The sequence below is a fragment of the Nelumbo nucifera genome, chromosome 6, assembly GCF_055504915.1.
Source record: "Nelumbo nucifera cultivar China Antique chromosome 6, China Antique-T2T, whole genome shotgun sequence".
Lineage (NCBI taxonomy): Eukaryota > Viridiplantae > Streptophyta > Magnoliopsida > Proteales > Nelumbonaceae > Nelumbo > Nelumbo nucifera.
In genome coordinates, this window is record NC_142654.1 from 68262271 (window position 1) to 68284842 (window position 22572).

Consider the following 22572-nt stretch of genomic DNA (forward strand, 5'->3'; position numbering starts at 1 on the left):
AGGCTGAAGCAAGAAACTGATGACACCCCACTTCTAACACCCATGATCAAAAGAGGGGGTACAAAAACCTAGCTGAACTGAAGAGGACTGCTGTAACATCAACTACACTGGGCTAGAAAGCCCAAAAAACTCAAGCCCTAGTCATCACGAATCCACACAACCTATGCAGCACTGAAGAGATACATATACCAGCCAAAAAGGGAATCACATGACCCTTTACAGCACAAAGGAGACAGCACACACCCAAACACCTTTCACAGCATCTGGCTGTCACCAAATATTATTTTTCTTGGTGCTTTGACCGAGAAAAAAAAAGAAAAAAGGAAAAGAAACTTTTTTTCTGACCGGACTGATGAGGTGTTCTCTTCACAGTCCAAAAAGGCAAGTTCTAGGTGAGGAGAGCTCGATTTGAATGCTTCTACTGCCTATAAACTTGCTCTGATACCATATTATTCAATAAAATATAAATAAAAAGAAGAGGAGAGGAAGAGAGGAGGCAAAAATCTGGTCTTGGGGTACCCAGTTATCTATTTATAATAAGATGACAACATAATAAAAAGTAAAATTACAATAGTGCCCCTGCAGCGCACTCTACTAGAAATCATAACTCCATACTTAGGAAGATAAGAAACTAGATTCTTCTCAAAATATCACAGCATTATCAGATTTGAAGATCCTGACTCAAACTCCAAATTTAGTAAAATCATCTAATGAGACTATTGGACCAAAGTTGGAATTTCTTCCCTGAAATGCACCAAGTAAACTCAAGAGAAGCAAGAAAAAGCATCAGCAAAAAGCAAGAAATAATGAAAATCACCAATACAAGGAACATGGTAAGGTTTCCACATATTGATTGAATTATAAGAATTTCTATGATGTTTTGAAAGTTGAGAAACTCTCACAATACAGACTGGGCATGCTAACATACTCAGGCAGTACATCATGAAACCTATATTGTTATTCGTTATCTTGATGTTATGTAATTTTTGTGTTGACTTGTCTTGAAACCAGCAACAATAAACAGTATATTTGAATGATTTGAAGAATAAAATGATAGAATACTCAAGCAGAAAATAGAGAAGAAAGGAGAAAGAGAAGACAAGATAATGTTTGAAGGTAACTCCAACTCATGAACTGCTGTGTAGCTCCAATATCTTATAAAGTAACTGCTGTAAATAAACAAGAAACTAAAGATATTCCCCTCTCTAGATGGCAGCAATAAACAAATAAAAAATAAGTCCCAAAATCCCACTAATATTAAAGGTCCAATAAAGAATCAAAGTCACAATAAATAAACAGATTAATATAGCCTGCTTCTCAATCTCATATTTCTTTAATAAATTAATAAAACTTCCTACCTTCTACTCCCGTAGGTTTCAATGCTGCTGTTGCTGGATGCTTTTTCGCTGTGGAATCAGTGTTGTGGCCATCTCCAGAAATTTCTTCCTTATCACTCACAAATACAACTTCAATGGTAATACTCAGTGCAGTGATAGCTTCTGTAGTGTCAGAAGCTGGTCTTGGTTCTGAACCAGCCTTCAGGGTCCCAGAATATGATTTTCGTTCACCAAGTGGTATGTAACCCATACTATATTCTATGTTTACATTTGCCACCATCTCCAAAGGTGATTTGAAATTAGGCTTTTTCTTAGGGGAGTGGGAGGCCTTCTGAAGGGAAGGGGATTAAACCTGGATGGGATCCAACTTCAAGCTGACTCAAACTCTATTTGATCAAGCCTTATAAGCTTAAAAGATTGTTGCATTAATGTAATTTTTTTATTTGTTCTTTTTTATTACTTGATCAAACTTTTATAGTTTTTAGAAAGGTTAGGTCCTTAATGCACCCCTCGTATAAAGGAAATTCATGCAAGTCATTTTAACTGCAGAATAGAAGCTTTTAAAAGTGCATAGGACTTCTAGTTTTCATTTGAAATGGTCTCTGGTCATGTTAATGTGATTTGATACATATTCAGAACTTCCACTGTATCTTTTGCTGGGTATCCTATGCGGGCTGGTTTCATTGGCCTTATCTAGAAGCACATCCTATGCACTGACAGCCGTTGACAATGTCCAGAAAGCCACAGGAGCACCAAAAGCTGTATTTCCTGTATTTGGTGGATTAGTTGTTGGATTGATAGCTCTAGCATATCCCGAGATTCTTTATTGGGGTTTTGAGAATGTTGACATTTTGTTAGAATCAAGGCCACTTGTAAAAGGCTTACCTGCACACTTATTGCTTCAGTTAATTGGTGTCAAGATTTTAGCAACTTCTTTATGCCGTGCTTCTGGATTAGTGGGAGGATACTATGCTCCATCTCTCTTCATCGGTGCAGCAACAGGCATGGCATATGGGAAATTTGCAAGCTTTGCAGTCTCCCAATTAGATCCTACATTCCATCTCTCCATTTTGGAAGTGGCATCACCTCAAGCATATGGACTGGTATAATTCATTTCATAGTTATGTTGGTAGAAAATAACTATGGTATTACTTTTAGAGAAATACATTTGTATAAATGACGGAAAACCTTATTCAGTTTTGATTCTTTCCTGTTGTCATCTATCTATGATATTTCTTTTTGTTGAATTTATGCATTAAATTCACACGTTATAATTCAGTTTGTTGTGTGGTTGTATAATGGATATTGCACTGTGCTGTACCTTTCTATGAGCTAGTTTAGATTCTATATTTTGCAACATTACTTGAATATGAAATTAGAAAATTCAAATCTCCACTTTTTAAAAGCTCATGGAATGTTGTGCTACTGTAGTTCAATTTATGATAACAAATAGACCTGTTCATGGGCCGGGCCGGGCCGGGCTTTGTCTATGTATCAACAGAATACATTCGGGCCCAAGCCCGAGCCCGGCCCGACCATCGGGCCTAGGTCTTGAGCCCGAGCCTGACCCTCATATAAATCCCGAAGCCCGAGCCCAAGCCCGAGCGTGGCCAGAATTTTGAAAACAAAATTTTTTTCTTTTGTTATAAAATAAAAAAATGTTTTATTTATATTAAAAACCTTCAAAACTCAAAAATAATAAGCATCTCACTATTACTTGAAAAAAAAGAGAAGAACAAAGAAACAAAATATTGTATATATATTTTTTATTATTTAATATATAATTTTATTTCAGGCTCGAGCTCGAGCTGGGCTTTTTTGAGAAAACCTGAGCCTGGCCCGAAAACAAAGTCAGGCCTAGTGCTTTAGGCCCGAGCCCGACCGCAGGCCTAAAATTATGACCAAGCCCAACTTATAAGTTATAATTGGCCGGGCCAAGCCATCGGGCTACCCAACCCATGAACAGGTCTAATAACAAAGAAGTGAAGTTGCATTTGTGATACCTAATGGTGAAACTACCCAAAGTAAGACCAACCACATCATTTGTAAGTTTTCTACTTCCTTTAAATTCTGTAGAATCCAAACATTCAGAAGGCTTCTTCCCCATTGTCTTTACTCCAAGGAAATCATTCCATAGGGAGTATCCTAACCCCTATAAAGTTTCTTGTTTTTTGGTTATTATCAATACTATTTAAAAGCTCATTTTTTGGCCACAAAAATGAAAAATATATTGCAGTGGAATGATGAAAAATTTACAGCTCAAAGCACAGGCAAGTTTAAACTTGATATGAAGAAAACTTCTCAAAGCTGATGTTAGAGTCAGTTCGAAAGTCAGAGAAAGAGAGAGACAAATAGAGAGAGAATAGCTTAATGGTGGGTCTGACACACTGTATCATTCGACACCCTAAAAGATATATTTATATTAAGTTGTAAAAGGACAGATCTGCCCTTAATGTACAGGAGAGAGATAATACAAAGAATAGGGCCCCGTTTGGCGCTTCTTTCTGCGCGATCTTTCGGCTGCTTATAAGCTGGGAAGACCGAAAATCGGTCTATTCCCATTTGGCACGCGGAAGATCTCGCCGCCAAAAGACGGGGCACCGAAAAGACGCGGGAAGCCCATTTTGGGCTGATTTCAGGAAGCTCCAAATGAAGCTTCCCGCGTCTTCCGCATTTTAATCTCGTGCGGAAAGACCCGAAACGACGCACGGAAGATGCGCATCTGCCAAACGGTTTTCAGGCTGCCCAAATCTTATGTCAAAAGCTCAATGCGTCTATTGACTGTCAGAGCTACGAGAAGATCTTCTCAAAAAGACTTGCCAAACGGGCCCTAGATATGCAACAAAGAAAAGTAAAAGTACAAAAATAGCCCTACAACTAGATTTCACCGTCTCTACACTCCCCCTCAAATTGATGCCTAGGAATAAGCATTAGTTTGTCCATGAGAAATAGATGTCGAGCTCGTGTCATTGCTTTAGTCAACAAGTCTGCTAGTTGAAGCTCGGAAGAGACATGAGGAAGAGATATGGTACCCTCAAGAAGGAGATCATGAATGAAGTGGCAATCAACTTCTGTGTTTGGTGCGCTCATGGAAGACGGGGTTGGATGCAATTTTTATTGCACTGGTATTGTCTGCATAAAGAGGAACAGACAATGATGGCTCATTTAGTATTTCAAATAGAAGAGCCTGAAGCCATATGATCTCACTACAAACGGAAGACATGGCCCTGTATTCAGCTTCAGTGGAAGATTTGGGCACAATAGCTTGTTTCTTACACTTTCAGGAGATAAGGAAGTTGCCTAGGAAGACACACCAGCCAGTAGTGGACCGTCGGGTGTCAGGGCATCCGACCCAATCAGCATTTGCATAGGCCATAAGATGAATGGGAGATGATGAGGAGAAGAATATCCCATGTGACAGTGCGCCTCGCACATATCTTATAATCCGATGAACTGCAGATAAATGTGGTTGTCTCGGAGAAGAAACAAACAAACTTACTATCTGAACTGCATAAGATATGTTTGGCCGAGTCATGGTGAGATAGATTAAACTTCCCACTAGCTGACGATAAAAGGTAGGGTCTTCAAGGGGAGACCCATCATCTTTGTTGAGTTTCAGGTTCATTTCTAGTGGCCATAATCTTAGAGTCACTAAGATTTTCCAGTTTAACCAGGTCAATCGCATACTTTTGTTGATTAACAAAGTACCCTCGAGAATTTCTGCTCACTTCAAGGCCCAAGAAATATGTCAAAGGCCCCAAGTCCTTCATCTTGAAGGATTCACTGAGTAACTATTGTAGCCTAGAAATTCCTTCTGTATCATTCCCTGTAATGAGTATATCATCAACATAGAGGAGTGACATTGTTACTCCCTGCTTCCTCCTTAAGATGAATAAGGAATAATCGGAAGGACTCTAGGTAAAGCCAGCATCAGTGATGACGGATCTGAACTTTTCAAACCATGCCCTAGGGGCTTGCTTTAGGCCATAGAGTGACTTCTTCAGACGACAAACAAGTTGCAGATCTATATAGTATCCTGGAGGGGGCTTCATATAGACTATCTCTTTTAACTCCCCATGAAGAAAAGCATTCTTGACATCCATCTGATGGATTGCCCACTGTTTGGCTGCAGCAATGTTTTAAAACGCGGAGGCATGACGCGAGGCATTCCACTACCTAGTGGCATGAGGCGAAGTTCAGAACGCAAGAGGCGTAAGCCTCCTTAAGAGGAGGGGGTTAGGAGGAGGATGAAGAGGAAGGGGGGATCTCATTTTTTCTTTATTTTTAATAAAAGTCTTTTATATTAAGAAGAATAAAGATGCATAACATTAGTTCAAACGGGGGGTCTTGTCGAAGCGGAGGTGAGTTTGCTTCACTCGCTCGCCGAAGCGGAGCAAGACCCCCCTAACTCAAAAGAAAACAAATTGGGCTGCACCAAAAAGGGGGCGGGGGGTCTGGGGGGCAAAGCCCCCTCAGCCAAGGGGAAAGGGGCAAACCATTTTCTTTCCCCTTATCTTTTCTTCCCTTCCCTTTCCTTTCTTTTTCTTTCCCTTCCCTTTCTTTTCCTTTCCTTTCCTTTTTTTTTTCTTTTTTCTTTTTTTTCTGTCTTTGTATATCAGATGTGCATGAGGCGTACACCTCCAGCACGCCTCATGAAAAAAGCGCAAGAGGAGAGGTGTCAGCGCCTCTGGCATATGCCTCAGGGCGTTTTAGGAACGCCTCGCCTGGAGGCGCGTCTATAGGCGTATGCCTCCCACTCCTTTTAATACACTGGGCTGCAGATATGGCCATCAGAAGACGTACAGTAGTCATTTTAGCTACAAGAGCAAAGGTCTCCTCATAGTCTATCCCATATTCTTGTTTGTATCCCTGTGCAACAAGTCTAGCTTTATATCTGTCTAGGCTCCCATTAGATTTCAGTTTCACAGAATAGACTACACTCAAGATGTGCCCATTCTTCCTTTATGCTACCCCGTTTTGTTGTGGGGTGCCCTAACAAGATTTTTGGGGTTGAATTCCATGTTTCAAGTAGTTCTAAAAATCCCCATCAATATACTCTTCCCTTGAATCCGATCTTAGCACATAGACTCGAGCATCAAATTGAGTAATTATATAAGCGTGATAGTGTTTAAAAATAGTGTACACTTCAGATTTCTTTCGAAGAAAATAAGCCCAAGTAAAACGAGTGCAGTCATCAATGAAGTTTACAAAATACTTATATCCCAGCCGTGAAACAACTGGAGACGACCAGACATCACTATGTATTAAATGAAAGGGAACGGTTGCATGCTCGGAATAAGAAGGAAAGGGTAAAATGGCTCTTACATAAACCACGAGTAATGCAATCTTTATTCACATTCTTAAAAGAAATAGCAGAAATAGGTAAACTACCAGAAGCAAATAACTGAACAAGTTTCTTAGAAAAAGGATGGCCAAGGTATATATGCCACAAATTCCAATCATTATTACAATTAAAAGATTCAAAACTAGAAGTAGTAGAAAGCAAACAAGAAGTAGAAGCAGAATCAGCCTTATTCTTCTGAAACTCCAAGGCAAAGAGTCTTCCCAATCTACGCCTCTTCCCCTTCACCTCCCCAGTTTGCCAGTCTTGTATCAAGCAACCATCAGAAGTAAGTGAGACATTATTACCTTCCTCTACAAGTTGGCCAACAGAAATCAAATTGGTGGTGAGTTTAGGTATAAATAGAGTTTTGGATAAATGAAACAAAGATGATTTAGAGGTAGATAAGTACAAATCATCACAACCAAGTATGTCAAGTTTCTCACCGTTTACAGTAATAATATGTCTATTGGGAAGATGGGGTTTGGGATACTGGCCAAGAGTAGCCCCTGTCATGTGGTTAGAGGCTCCCGAGTCTATATACCAGAGGTGGTTTGGTGAAGGGCAATAGGTCGGTGATTTACCAGACAAACCGATAACAGAAAACGCTGAGGAGATGACCGAGGACATGAGCTGTCGAATCCTTTCTTCAAACATACCGCTGGAGGTGTCATTTTGTCCAGCTACAGAAGTGATAGAGGAGGAGGCATCTGAACCATCTACAACAATCTAATAGGCCTTGTAGTTCCCTTTCTTCTGATTTGGACCACTACCTTTCTGCGGCCGGGTAGGACATTCAGTGATGATGTGGCCGACCTGCTTGCAATAGGTGCATGTGTTTTTCTTCTTACAATGGGAGACAACATGCCCATACTCCTTGCATTCATAACACTGTATCTTAGAAAAATCCTTCTTCCCCTTTGGTTTAGTTGCCAAGAAGACAGCATCAATGTTGGAATCCTTCCTTCCATCCAGTGCAGTTTGTGTAGTCAATCTAGTTTCTGCCCTCAAAATCTCCCCAAGAATAGTATTTAAGTCAGGAAGTGTTCCTTGGCTTAGGATATTAGAACGGATGACTTCAAATTCTGGCCTTAGGTGCATTAGGAAATGCATAATTTTTCTCTTGTTGAAGTGTTCCTTCATGTATTTAACACTGAAGGGATGAGAGATCCATCCCATGGACGCCTAAAGATTGCGGAATAAGGGGCGAATTTCAAAAATTTTTCTCTCCCTTCAACTGGGAATCACATTCCCTATTTAGAAAATCATATTTTCAAGGATCATTCTTGAACCTTAAACTGAACCAGATCTGAACCAAAAGGAGTAGGAGAGAATTATACCTGATACGGAGAAGTAGTATCTCCCAATGGAGGTGTTCACGCCCAAGGAAGGATCCAAAAACTGCTCCCACTGAAGATGGCGTAGTGCAGGATGGAGCAGAATCAGCAGTGTTCTTTTCCAAGAACTTTGTCCTTCGCAAGAATCAGCAGGATGGTACGTGAGCACAGCTTCCTTTCAATCATTTCTCAAAGAACTGATGTCAAGATCCAATCTTGACTTCTCCCACAACTGGAGATCGAACTGGCAAACAGGGCGGCAAGAGAGTATTCGCAAGGTGCAGAGGTCTCTCTTCTTGTGATTTCAGCACTAAAGAAAGACTGATGTTGTGTGTCTACTCAAGGCTGCCGCCCCCTCCTTTTGTTAACCTAAAAAGATTAGCTCCTAATCCAATTAGGAGCTGCTTATCCAAATCATATTTGGATAAGACCCCTTTTAGGTGATAGGGATAAACCCATATCTTATCTGCAGATTAGATTAGCTTTCTCCTAATCCAATTAGGAGGTTTCTAGATCTGAATCACATTCAGATCTGGACTCTCTGAGTGTGACCCTATCCTATCTGCTAATTCTATCTCAGAATTCGCCCCTTTAATTAACTAAATAAATAGCCCAGTTCGAAATGGGCTTTAGGCCCATTAAGCTCATGTGCTCACTTAACCTTCCTAACTGCTGCCCAGTTGGGCTTCCTTGTATGGCGTGGGACCCAAGCATTGATCTACACATCAGCCACATGGGTTCGGCCCAGCCTTTGTTACAATGCCTGGCCGAATACATTGTTATGGACAGTGCACCCCCTGAAACCCATCAAATGGGCTCTATGGGCCCAACACTTACCCTAAGTGGTCCCTGGGCCAAGCCACCTTGTAACACCCAGGGACTATGGGCAGATGCAAGATTAGCCCATCAGGTATTATCCTCAATGGTCTTACACTTGACCTCTCAGCCCATAATGATCATACACAGCCCGACAAGAGAGGACCTCTCCCTCGGCTGCAAGGAACAGTGTTGCACTCTCTACTTATATGGATCCCGGGAATTAAAACCTTCTTGCAAACATTTTAGAAACCATAATATATATATATATATACTTTTATATCTCATATAAAATATACTTTGCAAAACAAATCTCAACGGTTGAAATCGGCTGCTGGCAGTCTTGGTTTCCATCAGTGAGAGTGCATCCCCGATCATTACCTTTGTCCGACAAAGGGGCTGATCCCGTCACTATGATCACCCACTCAGATGAATTCTCGGATAGTCCCAACATACCCAGGTTTTGACCCCCGCTAAGGATCTCACTGATTGGTATATCAAAGACAGCCCAATCCGACACCTAGTGTAGTATCATAATCGAGTCTAGGGGTCGGGTGTAACTTTCCAGTTTTGCCCATCAATCTCCAAGGTCCAGGGCAATACTGAAAATCTGGTCCAGTTCAAAGATTCAATTAATCCTACACTGTATGTGCCTAGGGTCTCACCCTGGTAGCTGAGACAGGCCACCCCAACCGACTTGGTGGCACCATAGTGTCAGCCTTGTCAAGATAGATCTCCCCAGATCGACCCACTGGCTGTGAACATTCTAAACTAACACGAGTCTCATTAAATGTCCAGTTTAAGGGTATTACACAGAAAACATACCAAGGGAACATGAATCAAATATGCACTTTTATTCATTTACAATAAACTCATAAAGTACATCATTCTGATTGAAGCTAAGGGCATACAAAACTGTCTAACAAACACAACAGTCTGAAGGATCATCTCCCATGTGAACTAACTCATATTGTGTCCAAAAGTTAATGAACCTGGCATGGTACTCCTGGACCTTTCTATCTCCCTGATAGTAAGAAAAATGTCAAACTCTATCTGATATTGTCTAGAGGTATTTGACTACTGATAAACTTTCTCAAGGTATTGAAACATCTCATAGGCTGTTCTGTACCCTCTCATAGGGATAGCAATATCAGTTTCGACTGAGCCTAGAATCCATGACATAATTTATGCATTGTCGATCTTCCACTGATTAAGTCTCTTGATGTCAGAGTCATTAGGTTTAGACACAGATTCATCTAAGTACCCCCAAAGACCCTTAGCTTCGACATGGAACTGAAAATTGAACTTCCATAGTGCGTAGTTCATACCGTTGAACTTAATAGGAAGAACATCCATCCTTTCTAATGCCATCAAATGACAAAGAGCAACAACACACACTTCCAGAAACCAAAAGAAATTCGAACTAGAGAAGAAAAGAAGAATACCTTTCGGCTGATGTCCAAAAAAGGCAACTGTAGAGTTCTGCTGAACTGAAAAGTGGATCAAAACCCCTCAAAGACGAAACCGATCCAAACTAAACCAAAGAGGTTCAATAGATCTGCTCTGGGTGACACCAGATCTAAAATTTCAGGCTGATCCGATGTCTCTATAGGGAGATATAAAAAAAGATTGAACCCAGTGGCACAACAGTCCAGAAAACAGATCTGTAGAGTTCAGATCTGTAGCCGATCCAAGAAGAGAACAAAAGAAGATACTCAAGAACTTCCAAATACTGTTATGGAGTTCTTGAATCAGTAGTAGCCGAGGTGTTGAGTGAAGTTCAGGTCATGACCTGCTCTGATACCATGTCAGAGTCAGTTCGAAAGTCAGAGAAAGAGAGAGACAGACAGAGAGAGAATAGCCGAATGGTGGGTGTGACACACTGTGTCAGTCGACACCCTAAAAGATATATTTATATGAATTTGTAAAAGGACAGATTTGCCCTTAATGTACAGGAGAGAGATAATACAAAGAATAGATATACAGCAAAGAAAAGTAAAAGTACAAAAATAGCCCTACGGCTAGATTTCACTGTCTCTACAGCTGAAAACTTTCACCAAGGGGAAACAACTTTTCCTATAGGGATCAAACATGGGATTTGGGCTAGTGCATTTCAGACCCAAAACAAAGTCTAAACATACCTCAAGATGATGGAATGATCACCACATGTGCAGCAATCGGCTGTAGTAGTTCACACCCAAAATTCCTAGTCTCCCATACCAGCAATGCTAGATTGAAGATAACACAACCTTATATTGCACTTGGAACACCTCCCCTTGATAACAATAATAATTACCCACTGATTGCATAATAAAAAAACACGTTGCATAATAAAGAACTATTATAGACTAGTGGCCTTTTGGGTAGTCAGTCTGCACCAGCATCTTGTCATTCAACCCCCACCAATAAAATAGGAAAAAAAATCTCTAGATTCTCTACAACTTTAACTGTAAATTTATAGGATGCATGGGTATCTTTATAACTTTATTGCAATATGATTTACTTTTAATAAAACTTCTATATGCAGGTGGGTATGGCTGCTACTCTTGCAGGAGTCTGTCAGGTACCTCTTACTGCAGTCCTGCTTCTGTTTGAACTGACACAGGACTATCGTATAGTTCTACCCCTCCTAGGAGCTGTTGGGTTGTCTTCATGGATTACATCTGGAAAGACAAGGAAAAGGGATATTGGAGATAAAATGTTCTCTGTTAAAGGAAATTGCAGTGTGAGATCACCCTCTAACTTAAGCGGGTTATCTTCAAGTAGTGTCCTTGCAACAGGAGTAACTCATGCAACTGAGCTGTGTGAACTTGAGAGTTCACTCTGTGTAGACGATTCCTCTACTGAATTCAAGGACTTGGAGGAAAGGATCTCTGTGTCACAAGCCATGCGAACAAGATTTGTGACTGTCCTGATGAATACCTTGTTAACAGAGGCAGTGGCTCTCATGCTTGCAGAGAAACAGTCTTGTGCAGTGATAGTTGATAATGACAACTTGCTAATAGGTTTCTTGACACTTGACCAAATTCAAGAGTTCAGCAAATTAGTTAAAGATGGAAGTGCACAATCTGAGGTAAACACCCTGTATCTAATATCTAGAGACTGAAAATAAACTCAAAAACTATTCTTCTGTTTTCACTTTGGTATTAAGCAACTTAAAACTTGGTGATTTTGACCTAGTTGACCAAAATATATTTGGAAAAGAAAAATGAAACAACCAGATCATAATTCATAACTAATCTAGGGAAAACAGAAAACATGATGGAATATAATGGACTATGGAGCCTCTCTGCTAAGATTTTAAATTCAGGATGCACCAAAAGTGATTCTGACACCAAAAGAAAAATGAACATATTTATCTTCAAACATATGCCTATTTCCTCCCTTTCCAAATGGTCCAACAAGTGCAAATGGAACTACAGTAAAATCTTGACTTTCTTTTCACCAGGAAAAAGGGAAAATCTCATGTAGCTATAATGAATGTAATGGATGAAAATGGTGAAGAAATAAGCCAAAATGAACTCAGCCACCTTACAATGAGGAAAGAAATGATAAACATCCTCTTCACCCTTCTTGCACAAAAGACACAGGCTACTCGAATAGAAGTGTCTTTATTAAAGTTAGTCAATAGTAAGAATATGGCATGTACAGAAGCAAAGAGAAAACTCTTGCCCTTGGTTTTACAGGATTCCCCCCATACCCCTTTTTATGTATGTTGAGTGATGAAGGTTGTCCTATGATATCATGGCTGTCTGGTTGTATTGTATCTATATGTGCACCATTGTAATTTGTCACTCTTATTACTTTATTTAACAAAACAAGTGACAGAGCACCTTTGTAGATTGACTCTCTTTCCAAAGATTCTCTTCATTCTTCTTTTCTTCTACTTCAAAACCTTAATCGTGTTTTCGACTTGGTAATAGATCCATCTGGATCTTCTCTTTTGTTCTGATCTACACACAGCATAGGTGCTGATGTCAAAATGCTGTACATTAGGCATTCCATGGGTTTGGAAAAACTTCACTATGTGGTAGAAGGCCGAATATGGAAGTACACAGTGATTTTTTCCCTTTTTTGGTGTGTATGTATATTTTCTGAGGAATAAAATCCAGTTTGGGAGTTAAGATTATAGGGTTTCAAGGGTTAACTCATGCCAGGTCAGTCACCTTACACCTGATCCGTAGCAAAGTTCTGGGTACACAGGAATTTGTTCTAATAGCAATTGGAACAAGATTGAAAATTCTGGAATTTTTTTACACATATATTTTACCACCTGATGACAGTAGATTGGATGGGTTCAATATGTATTAGGACCAAAAAGATATAGCTTATGATGACTTGGCATGTACTTAAAGTCAGTTAGGAGGAAACAATTGTCTTGGGATGCATATACTTAACTTCTCTATTTATATTTAGTACAAATTGTGTAAAATGACAAGTAACCCTCCCTAGGCATTGGAAACATAATAAAGCATAAAAAATAGTAAAAACAGCAAAGAAAACAGCAATGAGGGTGTGGAGAAGTTTATTTTTTTGTTCCTATTTCATATGCTGACATGTCATAGTTTATGTTTCTGATTCTTATGTTTAAGTTGTATATACTCTAGTAGGCGGCAGGGCATTCTTGTAATTCTACACACCATATAAATATAAAGAATAGGGCTGTTCATACTGCTCTAGACAGATTCTCCTCACATTCTCTCCTTTTTCCCTCATTCTTCCTCTGTTATTCTGTCTTCTTACAATGTTTTTTTCCAGTTTTCTTTCTCTTTTATTCTTTGAAATTCTAATCTGACCAGATTTACCAAACAAAATGAACAGACTTTAAAAGTTGGTATCAGAGTAGAATTTTCTCCTCTTTCTCTAGTGCATAACCCATACATTGCTCTATCAGCAGGGTCTATGGATCTGTGAGTTGCTGTTCAAGTATAGTTTGGATTGCCTGGTTGGAAGAAGGATTTTGGAGATGTTTCAGTCCCAGCTTTGAAGCCTAGAGAGCTCAAGAGATTTCTTCCCAGAACCAAAGAAAACCAGAGATTTTCTGGTCGTGGATAATGGAGGTTGGTTTCTTGTGTTTGATTGCCCCATTTAGACTTGGTTTGACCTGTTAGAGTCTAAGGAGGGAACAGAAGCAATCCGTTTTGTTTTCCAAGAGTGTCTATTGGCTGTGGCACCATTTTTTTTGCCTTTTTCCAGCATTGGTTCAGGTGTTTTTTTTTTTTTTTACCTCTGCAGACCTGCCTGTTGTTAAGTAATATTCTTTTTGGTTCAGAAAAGGTGTTATTACTTACCCAGACCTGGAGTCATTGGGGACAGATTTAAAGCAAGTCTTAGATGCCAAAATGATTTCAGAGGGATCAATTGATCATACCTTGCAGCACCATATGTTTGCCTTTTCCCAGCTTTGGTTCAGGTGTTTAAGGACAGATTTAAAGCAAGTCTTGAATGCCAGAATGCTTTCAGAGGGATCAATTGATCAGACCTTGGGCTCGATTACCACTGTAAAGTTGGCAGGAACAACTACTTAGAGCAATTCCAATCCATTTGTATTTATCTTGTTGGTAGGGGAAAGTTAGGGTATGTTACTGGAGATCTTCCCAAACCAAAGAAATCTGATTTTTGACATTCTAAGTGGATGCAAGAAAATTATTTGGTCATCTCATGGCTTGTGAATTCAATGAAGCCACATATCAGCCACAACTTCATGTGAATGAAAACAGCAAATTAAATATGGGAAAGTGTGGTTGAAACCTACTCCAAAGGCATGAAGGTGCCTAGAGCTTACCAAATAAAAGGAAAAATCAACAATCTGAAGCAGAGGGAGAAGCTTCTGCATTTTATTTCTCTATGTTGAAGTGCTACTCATAGTTGTCAAGGCAACAAGGCACCCTTGGAGGCTCGCCTCGCCTAATCACCAAGCAGTTTTCTATAGTGTGTTATAAAAAACTTTTATATTCTTAATTTTTTTAGGTTATAATTATGAAATATACATTTTTAAACTAAAATATTCATTTTGTGTTTATATACTAATTTCTTTTTATTATTTTCTTATTTGTTAGGGTTTAATCAACACAAACATTTCTAAATGCTGTATTGAACCCTCAAAGACTTCAAAACCTGAACCAACAAGTAAGGAAGAACTTAAAATGTTGTCCAATCAACACATTTTCTTCTTTTTCTTTACTAATTTTGTGTGTTTATACTAATTTCTTCTTCTTCTTCTTTTTCTATAAAAGAAATAGGGGGTTCAGCCCCTATATTTTTTGAATTTTCCTTTCTTTCTTCTTTTTCTTCTCATGAATATGTTGATTTTCTATACTTCATAAAGTTCATACTTTTCTTATGAAAATTATGGATATTTATTAAGGAAATATGATTATGGAACCTAGGGAACTACCCTAGGATACATGTTTTTTACTTAAAAAAATCCATCGCCTATGTGATGCCTAGGTGCCCACCTAGGTGACTAGGTGACAAGGCGCCCCTCTGTCGCCTAGCCTTAACTTGGTGCCTTGAAAATTATGGTGCTACTGGCAGGAGTTAGATCAATTGGAGAACTTGGAGTGGAAAAACACCAAGGATGCTGCCTTATACAGAAAGACTCTGAACAAATAGTATATTTGAGTTTCTGATGGGACAGAATGCAAACTATGATATTACAAGACAGACTCCTTAGTTCTTAGTGAAAAAAGTAGGAGATGTGTGATGTTGCAGCCCTCTTTTATTGACCATTCAGCTCATGTAAGTGTGAGATCTAAAACCTCAAGTGTGCCCAATGAAAGAAGTATAGAAGACAGAGAAGGACGTAGTGTGTGTGAATATTGCAAGAAACCGAAATACACTAAGGTTCCATTTGGTTTGCAGTTGGAATCAGAAACAGAATGGTCTATTCCCATAGTCTGTTTGGTTCAGACAGGAATGAGAATTGGAATCACCAGGAATGGGATTTCATTCCCAAGGGAGGAGGAGGGAATGGCCATCCCTCGAATGGGGGAATCCCATTCCACTAGGAATGGGAATGGGATTCCGATTCCGGTTCTATACCCCTATTCCCATGAACCAAATGGGGCCTAAGAATACATGTTGAAAGTTACATCCACACCTGAAACTAGGTAAATTCAAGATTGACAATGGTGGGAAAACCTTGGGGGGGGATGTCTATGTGGCTACCACTTCTATAGATGAGCAGAACTCCCCTATTGTGCAGCAGAACTATCCATCACCAAAAGCCTTGAAGCTGCAAAAGCAGAATTTGATAAGTATGGAAAATATTTGAGCCATTGAGAGATGGTTCTGGGAAGTACTATAGTGCACCAAGCAAAATATATCTACTAGGATAACCCTTAAAGTAAGCTCAAATATTCTCTACAGCAACTAGATGAACATCCCGAGCACACTCACTACATATGAAATGTCTGGTGAAGTCACATACACAAGTATAACAATCTTCTAACCAATGACTATCTATAGCTAACAACTTGTGATTGGGATCAGTAGGTGTATCCATAAGTTTAAGTTTAACCCCTAATTTCCTTTTTAAGCACTTCTCTAGGAAATAAATATGTCATGTCTAGATTGAGCTACTTCAATCCCTCAAAAATATCTCAATTCTCCAATATCTTCAACCTCAAACTCATTATTGAGGAGGGATTTTATCTTTTCAATTTCAACCAAGTAATTTCCTGTCACAACAATATCATACAAACAAGGCCATTACCCAATGTTGGTCCCAAACTCCCAGCTATCTGTGTTCTTGGGAGGGATAGAATGGATACGGTCCTAACCTTTGGCATTATTTTGGCACAAAGTGACCACTCTCAGACTCAAACCACCGGTTTCATGCTTTCCAGTCCAAGATATAACCAAGGTTCAAAGTATCAATACTGTATCGGTGCTGTTTTCTTTGTTTTTTTTTTATCTTTTTTTCAAATCTGGATCAGAGGGGCCAGTTTAAGGCAAGTCTACCCCCTGAACTACTTGCTGACCCGAAACACCCCCTGTAGGGGCATATCAGGAAGGCCCCGATACAATACGTATCAGTTGATATGGCCCGATATGTATCAAGATTTTGATCCTTTGATATAACCATTACACCAAGTAATGGCCCCTTGTCACAACAATATCATCTACCTAGACAGTTAGGTCAATTAATAAATAAGGTCTGGTCTAATTGTGCTTGGAGAAACCCAACTCTCACCAATGCACCTCTGAAGCTGAAGTGGTCAAACCAATCTATAGGAGACTACTAAGTCCATACAAAGACTACTTCAAACTGCATACCTTTCCCTTCCCTGCATCATTATTGAAGCCTAGGAGAAGGTCCATTAGGTACTACAGTTTTTAAGGACTTTTCAACCTTTCCAGTTAGAGAGGAGAAAAGTTTGTCTGGATACATTTGTTGAGCATTCGTTTCTTTTTCCTTATATGGACAAAAAAGGAGGTTTTGTCAAATAAGGAGTCAATGTTCCTTTTTTATTTCTCCTTATCTGGACCTATGTTTTTATGAATTTTTTTCTTCAAATATCCTTACATTTTTTGAAAACGACAACCTATACCCATTGCATTATTTGATTTGGGAGAAACCCTTCATAGAAAAATACCCTGTTGAGGATACTTTGTCACTGTTGAGAACAAAGAAAGCTTGCAGCTCATGAGTCTTGTAGGAGAGGTTTATGGAACTATGGATGAATTCAAGTCGAGCTAAGCTGAATATCTAGCTATTTGAGTTCAGTTTGGAAGAAAAACATGAGGCTCGAGTTTGAGCTCAAGCTCAATTCAAGCTAGAAACACGAGTTCAAATTCGGCTCAACTCAAAAGCTTGTATGTTCAAGCTCAGCTTTGCTCGACCTCGACAATGATCCAAGCCTCATATAAAAAATAAAAAACTGTACATATAAAAGATTATAAATATAAAAATTTATACATATAAATAATTATTTATTATTATACATATAACAAATTAAAAATATTATATATAATATAATCTTTGCAAGTTTTTCACAAGCCAAGCTTGAATAGCTTGTGAAAAGCTTGGTTCATGTCCACCCCTACTTGAAACCAAATGTATTTTTAGGCCAAACCTTGGGGTGGCTTCTTTCTTCTTCAAACTTAGATCCTCTGTGTTTTAAGTTGGTTACGTTTTTTTTTTTTTTTTCTAGTTTTATGTTTTTCTGGTGACTCTTTGTCTTGCTGGTTGCTTTGTTAGGTTTGTATTTGCTTAGTTTGTCTCAGTTGGTCTGTTTTTGTCTGTTTTCATGTTTGCTAGTTAAATGAAAATTTTCTTCACCCAAAGCCTCTATTTTGACTAGCAAATTCTGCCTTCTCCATGTATTCACAAATTATATAAATCCCCCATCAAGTCTCTAAAAATCCAGTAAAATTTATACCAAAGCTCGGCTTGCAACTTCCATCATGTCTCCTCTCCTCTTCCTAAAACCCCTTTTTCTTAGTAAACCTCTACCATTGTTTATCATGTTTCTTGTATTTGACCTTCTTTTAGAAATTTCTTTTTAATTTGTCTGTAAAATATATCAAAACAAGTAGGTGACAGATGGATAGAGACTAAGAGATGAGGTTGTGTAAAGATGACAAGTCAAGGCAAGGGATTTTGAGAGGATTGAAGTTTTTTCCTTCAATTACTGTTGGTGTCTCTTCTATTTAATGCTCTTGTTTTGCTTGTTCTTGTACAAACTTTTCATCCTTCTACTATACTCTCTTCTCCTTCCTTTCTTTCACTTTGGTTTCTCTCGTATATTATTACCAAATGCTTTACACTGCAATCAACAGAACAAATCCAAATTTCTGAATATATTATTAGGTTCTTTGAGAGAGGCTATGGTTGACAAGTTAATTGTTCCAAGTGTAGGAGCTGACTCTGAATGCAGGTTTGAACTATAAATTCCAGCCTTTTATGCGAGTGTGTATCTTTAGCTGTTTTCTTATTAACTTTTTGTTTGCAGGTACAGAAACTTCAAGTTTCTGAAATGTGCCACTCGAATTGTGAAAAATGTTCAGTACCATGGACAGTAACACCAGACATGAATCTCGTATCTGCACAAAGGATCATGGCTAGACATGGTATAAGCCAACTACCAGTTGTCTCAGAAATAGTTGAAGATCACAGAGGACACCCAATCGGTCTTTTAGATAGGGAATGTATCCATATAGCTTGCAGGTATCATTTCAAACTACTACTGTTGATATTCAAGGTATTTTTATTGTACCCCACTCATTACTTTTTTCTTTTTTAACCCAGAGCTGTAGCAACCAGAGAATCACTCCGCTTGTCCTCTATACCAAAAAGGCATAGAACATAATGCATAAATAGACAAATTTTTTGGGTTAAACCAGGATAATTCACAGAATGGCTTTACATCATAACATATGATTGGAGGCAATCTGCAAGGATCTTTCAAAGTTGAGTGTTCCATTTGATGCAGTTTAGCATTCGAGTGCACTGCTTGTCTGAACTGGAGACTCAAATGAGATCTGGTACCACAGCAGTGAAATCAGGACATCCTTGCCAGATTTAGACCATCACAACATTGTTAGAATTCTCTGAGAATACAGAATCAATAGGTGATGTTTCTGAACTCGGATGGTATGGGACCCCTAAATTGCTTTATCAAAATTTCACAGGGACTGAATCACTGAATGGAGAATGTTTAATGTGAACAGAGAAAGAAAGAGAGAATGTTCTGTTGTATAGATGAAGCAGACTTGTATGACATTGATACATTCACAGACTTCAAAAGTTTATCTACCCTTTTCAAAAACTTAATCTGTAGGTTTTCTCACCATTGACATTGCAAGAGTTGCATGAACGATTCTTCAACTTATCTTATTAAGATAAAAACAAAGGCAAATTTTTTCTTGTTTCTGTTTTCGTTTGTTTGAAAGTTGTGAAATTAGAAAATGATGTGGTCCCCACTTTATATGAGAAAATGAATGTTTTTTTTCTTCCCAACTGGCCACCACCCGGTGAGAAAAAATGAATGTAGAAAGATGGTTGTTTGGGAGTAAAATGTGATGTAAAATGATATCATCCCCACTTTATATGAGACAGAATGAAGGTAGGAGAGAGGTGCTGCAATTTTGCATTCAGTTTTTCTGTCACAAAACTTGCACCGTCAAGCACATACAAATCTAAACTGGGTGTAAATATTGCATCCAGTTCGGATGCACAGAAAACAGAGCCTGAGAGCATAGACATTGCAGGAAATCCTGCTATATTCTTATGTCTCTTGTTTGTAGTACGATTGCTAGTTTTATTGTTGCTCATGAGAGATGAAAACAAATTCACTAACGTGTTGTTGAACAATGGACCACAAATAAATTTTAAAAATAAAGCTGATTCCTTCCAAGTGGCTTTATGAGTTATGATGTGCTCAAACATCATATAAATGGGAATAGTAGTCCGACAAAACAGTTGTTCCATGTATCTTCGGTTACATTCGGGAAGAGTACAAATAGAAATATATACAGCGCAAATAGTAGATTTATAAATACCGTATAAAAGGTTTTGCACTGACCATATTTGTCCAAAAGTTTTGGCTGAACTAGGTATCTTATCAGTTTGTATGAGTGAAGCAATTAATTAGAGACAAGCTTCTTGATCGTTGAATTTGCATGTTGATGCGACTACTTTATCCCCAAGGTTTAGTTTGGAAGGAGTATAAATACAAATATGTAGAGTGTAAAAACTTGTGTTTTGTTTATTTTGTATGTATTTGTACAGTACATATTTGTATTTGTACTCTTTCCAAACTGAGCCTAAATATTTCATTGTGGTTAAATGGCATTGTAGGCCCTGAAATTCTGGGCCAGCCTTTTGCAAACCATAATATCAACTATTGCAAAATAATACATACCTGCCTATTTGGAATTTGAATTATTCTATTGATTAGCGCTGCTAAAAGTTATATATACACACACAGATGCAGCACCCAATGAAAGAGCCAGTCTTATTACTAAGTACAACAATGTATTAAAATGACATTCTTCAAGTCTTTACTTTTAAGCCGTTTTATCAATTCTTTCTTCCAATTCAAGTTTGATTTATTTTATTTTTAAGAAACTTGATATATTAAAAACTTAAATCAACGTGTTGGTATTCACCCCGGGGAGGGGGGGTGATTGGTCAAAGTTCTTTCCAGCATCATAGATTTAGGTGGCGTTTGACAAGTCTTTTTAGGAAGATTTTTTTTTTTATTAATAACGGAGAAATATTGAAATACAATGGATATAGGTTGCAGAAAGCATTAACCCAATCTGCAAACACTACAAAGCATTTACGGTTCTGTCCAGTACAAGGTAAATCTATTTGCCCCCTGTTTTGCTAGAGTGTCCACCCCCTGTTCAAAGTGAATCTAAACAAAGTAAGGGCTATTTGGCAAGTCTTCTTAAAAGATCTTTTGGGCTTTTAGAAACCCGATAGATTAAAAATGGTCTTTTTTTTTGTTTGACTACTGAAAGCCTAATAGATCAAAAGACAGATGCCAAAAAAAAAGATCCTAAAAAGACCAAAATGGTCTAGATCTGAGAATCTCCGAGCCAACCTTTTCAATTCGGACTTCTCAGCTTCCTGACATTTTGACAAAAATTCAACTTCGTTCGAGATTGGCTTCAGTCAGTGCTAAGCCCGTTCAAACAACCATCATAGCCTTGCTTGGGAATATCTCCCCATGAAATAAAGCATAGAAGTACGAAGATGTTCCCGATGCAACGCTGTAAAGGCTGTTCGAACGGGTCTTGCACTGACTGAAGCCAATCTCAAACGAAGTCAAATTTTTGTCAAAATGTCGGGAAGCTGAGAAGCCTGAATTGAAAAGCTTGGCTCGGAGCTTCTCAAATCTAGACCATTTTGGCCTTTTTAGGATCTTTTTTTGGCATCTGTCTTTTGATCTATTAGGCTTTCAGTAGTCAAACAAAAAAAACACCATTTTTAGTCTACCGGGCTTCTAAAAGCCCAAAAGATCTTTTAAGAAGACTTGCCAAATAGGGTCTTACTTTGTTTAGATTCACTTTGAACCTTGATTCTAATGAATCTGGGTTTGAGATCAAGTTTAAGCACTCATAGAGGAACGAAACTGGTGGGCTGCCGAACTGCTTAAATAGACAGCTTTGAGAGGCATTGCAGAACAATTCAAGCATTTCTCTCTGCTTATTTTGGGCTCAAATTTGTTTGCTCAGATTGATCACTGCTCAAATTTACTGATTAAGCCTGTAGCAAAGTGCAGATTTAGCAAATACCCAACTTATGAAACGAACTTTTCATTGTATAAAGCTTCTATTCTTTTTTTTTTCTCTAAATTCTAGTAGGTTAGTACCTTGATTTCGAAATTCTAATTGTGGTGTTGGCCTCTCTGATAGGATTCATAGGAGGATAGTTTTGCAGCATGACATGAATACGCCCTTGAAATTGCTTTGTAAGTCCCGCTCAGTCTGAAAGGAGAACAAATACAAATATAAAACCTTGTACTTTGTATGTATTTGTCTATACTTATTTGTATTTGTATTTGTATCCTTCCAAACTGAGCCTCTATTATTATTTGATCAACCGAGAAAAAATTGTTCTTTATTTAGTACCCGAGGTTTTCTTGGGGCGCAGATCAGTCAATTCATATGTATTAATAGGAGGCTCATAAGTATTTCTCCCACCGGATCAGATACTTTTTAGTTTTTCCTACTAAATTGAACATGGCACGTTTAGAATGGATTTTAGTCCAGCGTAGGCAGAAGA

General features: G+C 38.5%; 1 protein-coding gene across 9 annotated transcripts in view; it reads left to right on the plus strand.

Annotated features, from left to right (window-relative positions):
• Nucleotides 1-19710, plus strand: part of CLC-E (chloride channel E) — a 64642-nt gene extending 44932 nt beyond the window's left edge. For 4 of the 9 annotated variants that reach the window (XM_010272353.3, XM_010272355.2, XM_088889783.1 and 1 more), the window contains 5 exons: nt 1374-1574; nt 1974-2440; nt 11359-11904; nt 18791-19005; nt 19087-19710. In XM_010272353.3, the coding sequence (XP_010270655.1) occupies nt 1374-1574; nt 1974-2440; nt 11359-11904; nt 18791-19005; nt 19087-19147 (1490 nt within the window). In that variant the 3' untranslated portion in view covers nt 19148-19710. Of the gene's footprint in view, nt 1-1373; nt 1575-1973; nt 2441-11358; nt 11905-13725; nt 13892-18648; nt 18716-18790; nt 19006-19086 lie in introns of those variants that run through there. The other 5 variants (XR_016077388.1, XR_736865.3, XR_002023195.2 and 2 more) reach the window with 5 other exon arrangements.
• The last annotated feature ends 2862 nt before the right edge of the window (nt 19711-22572 follow it).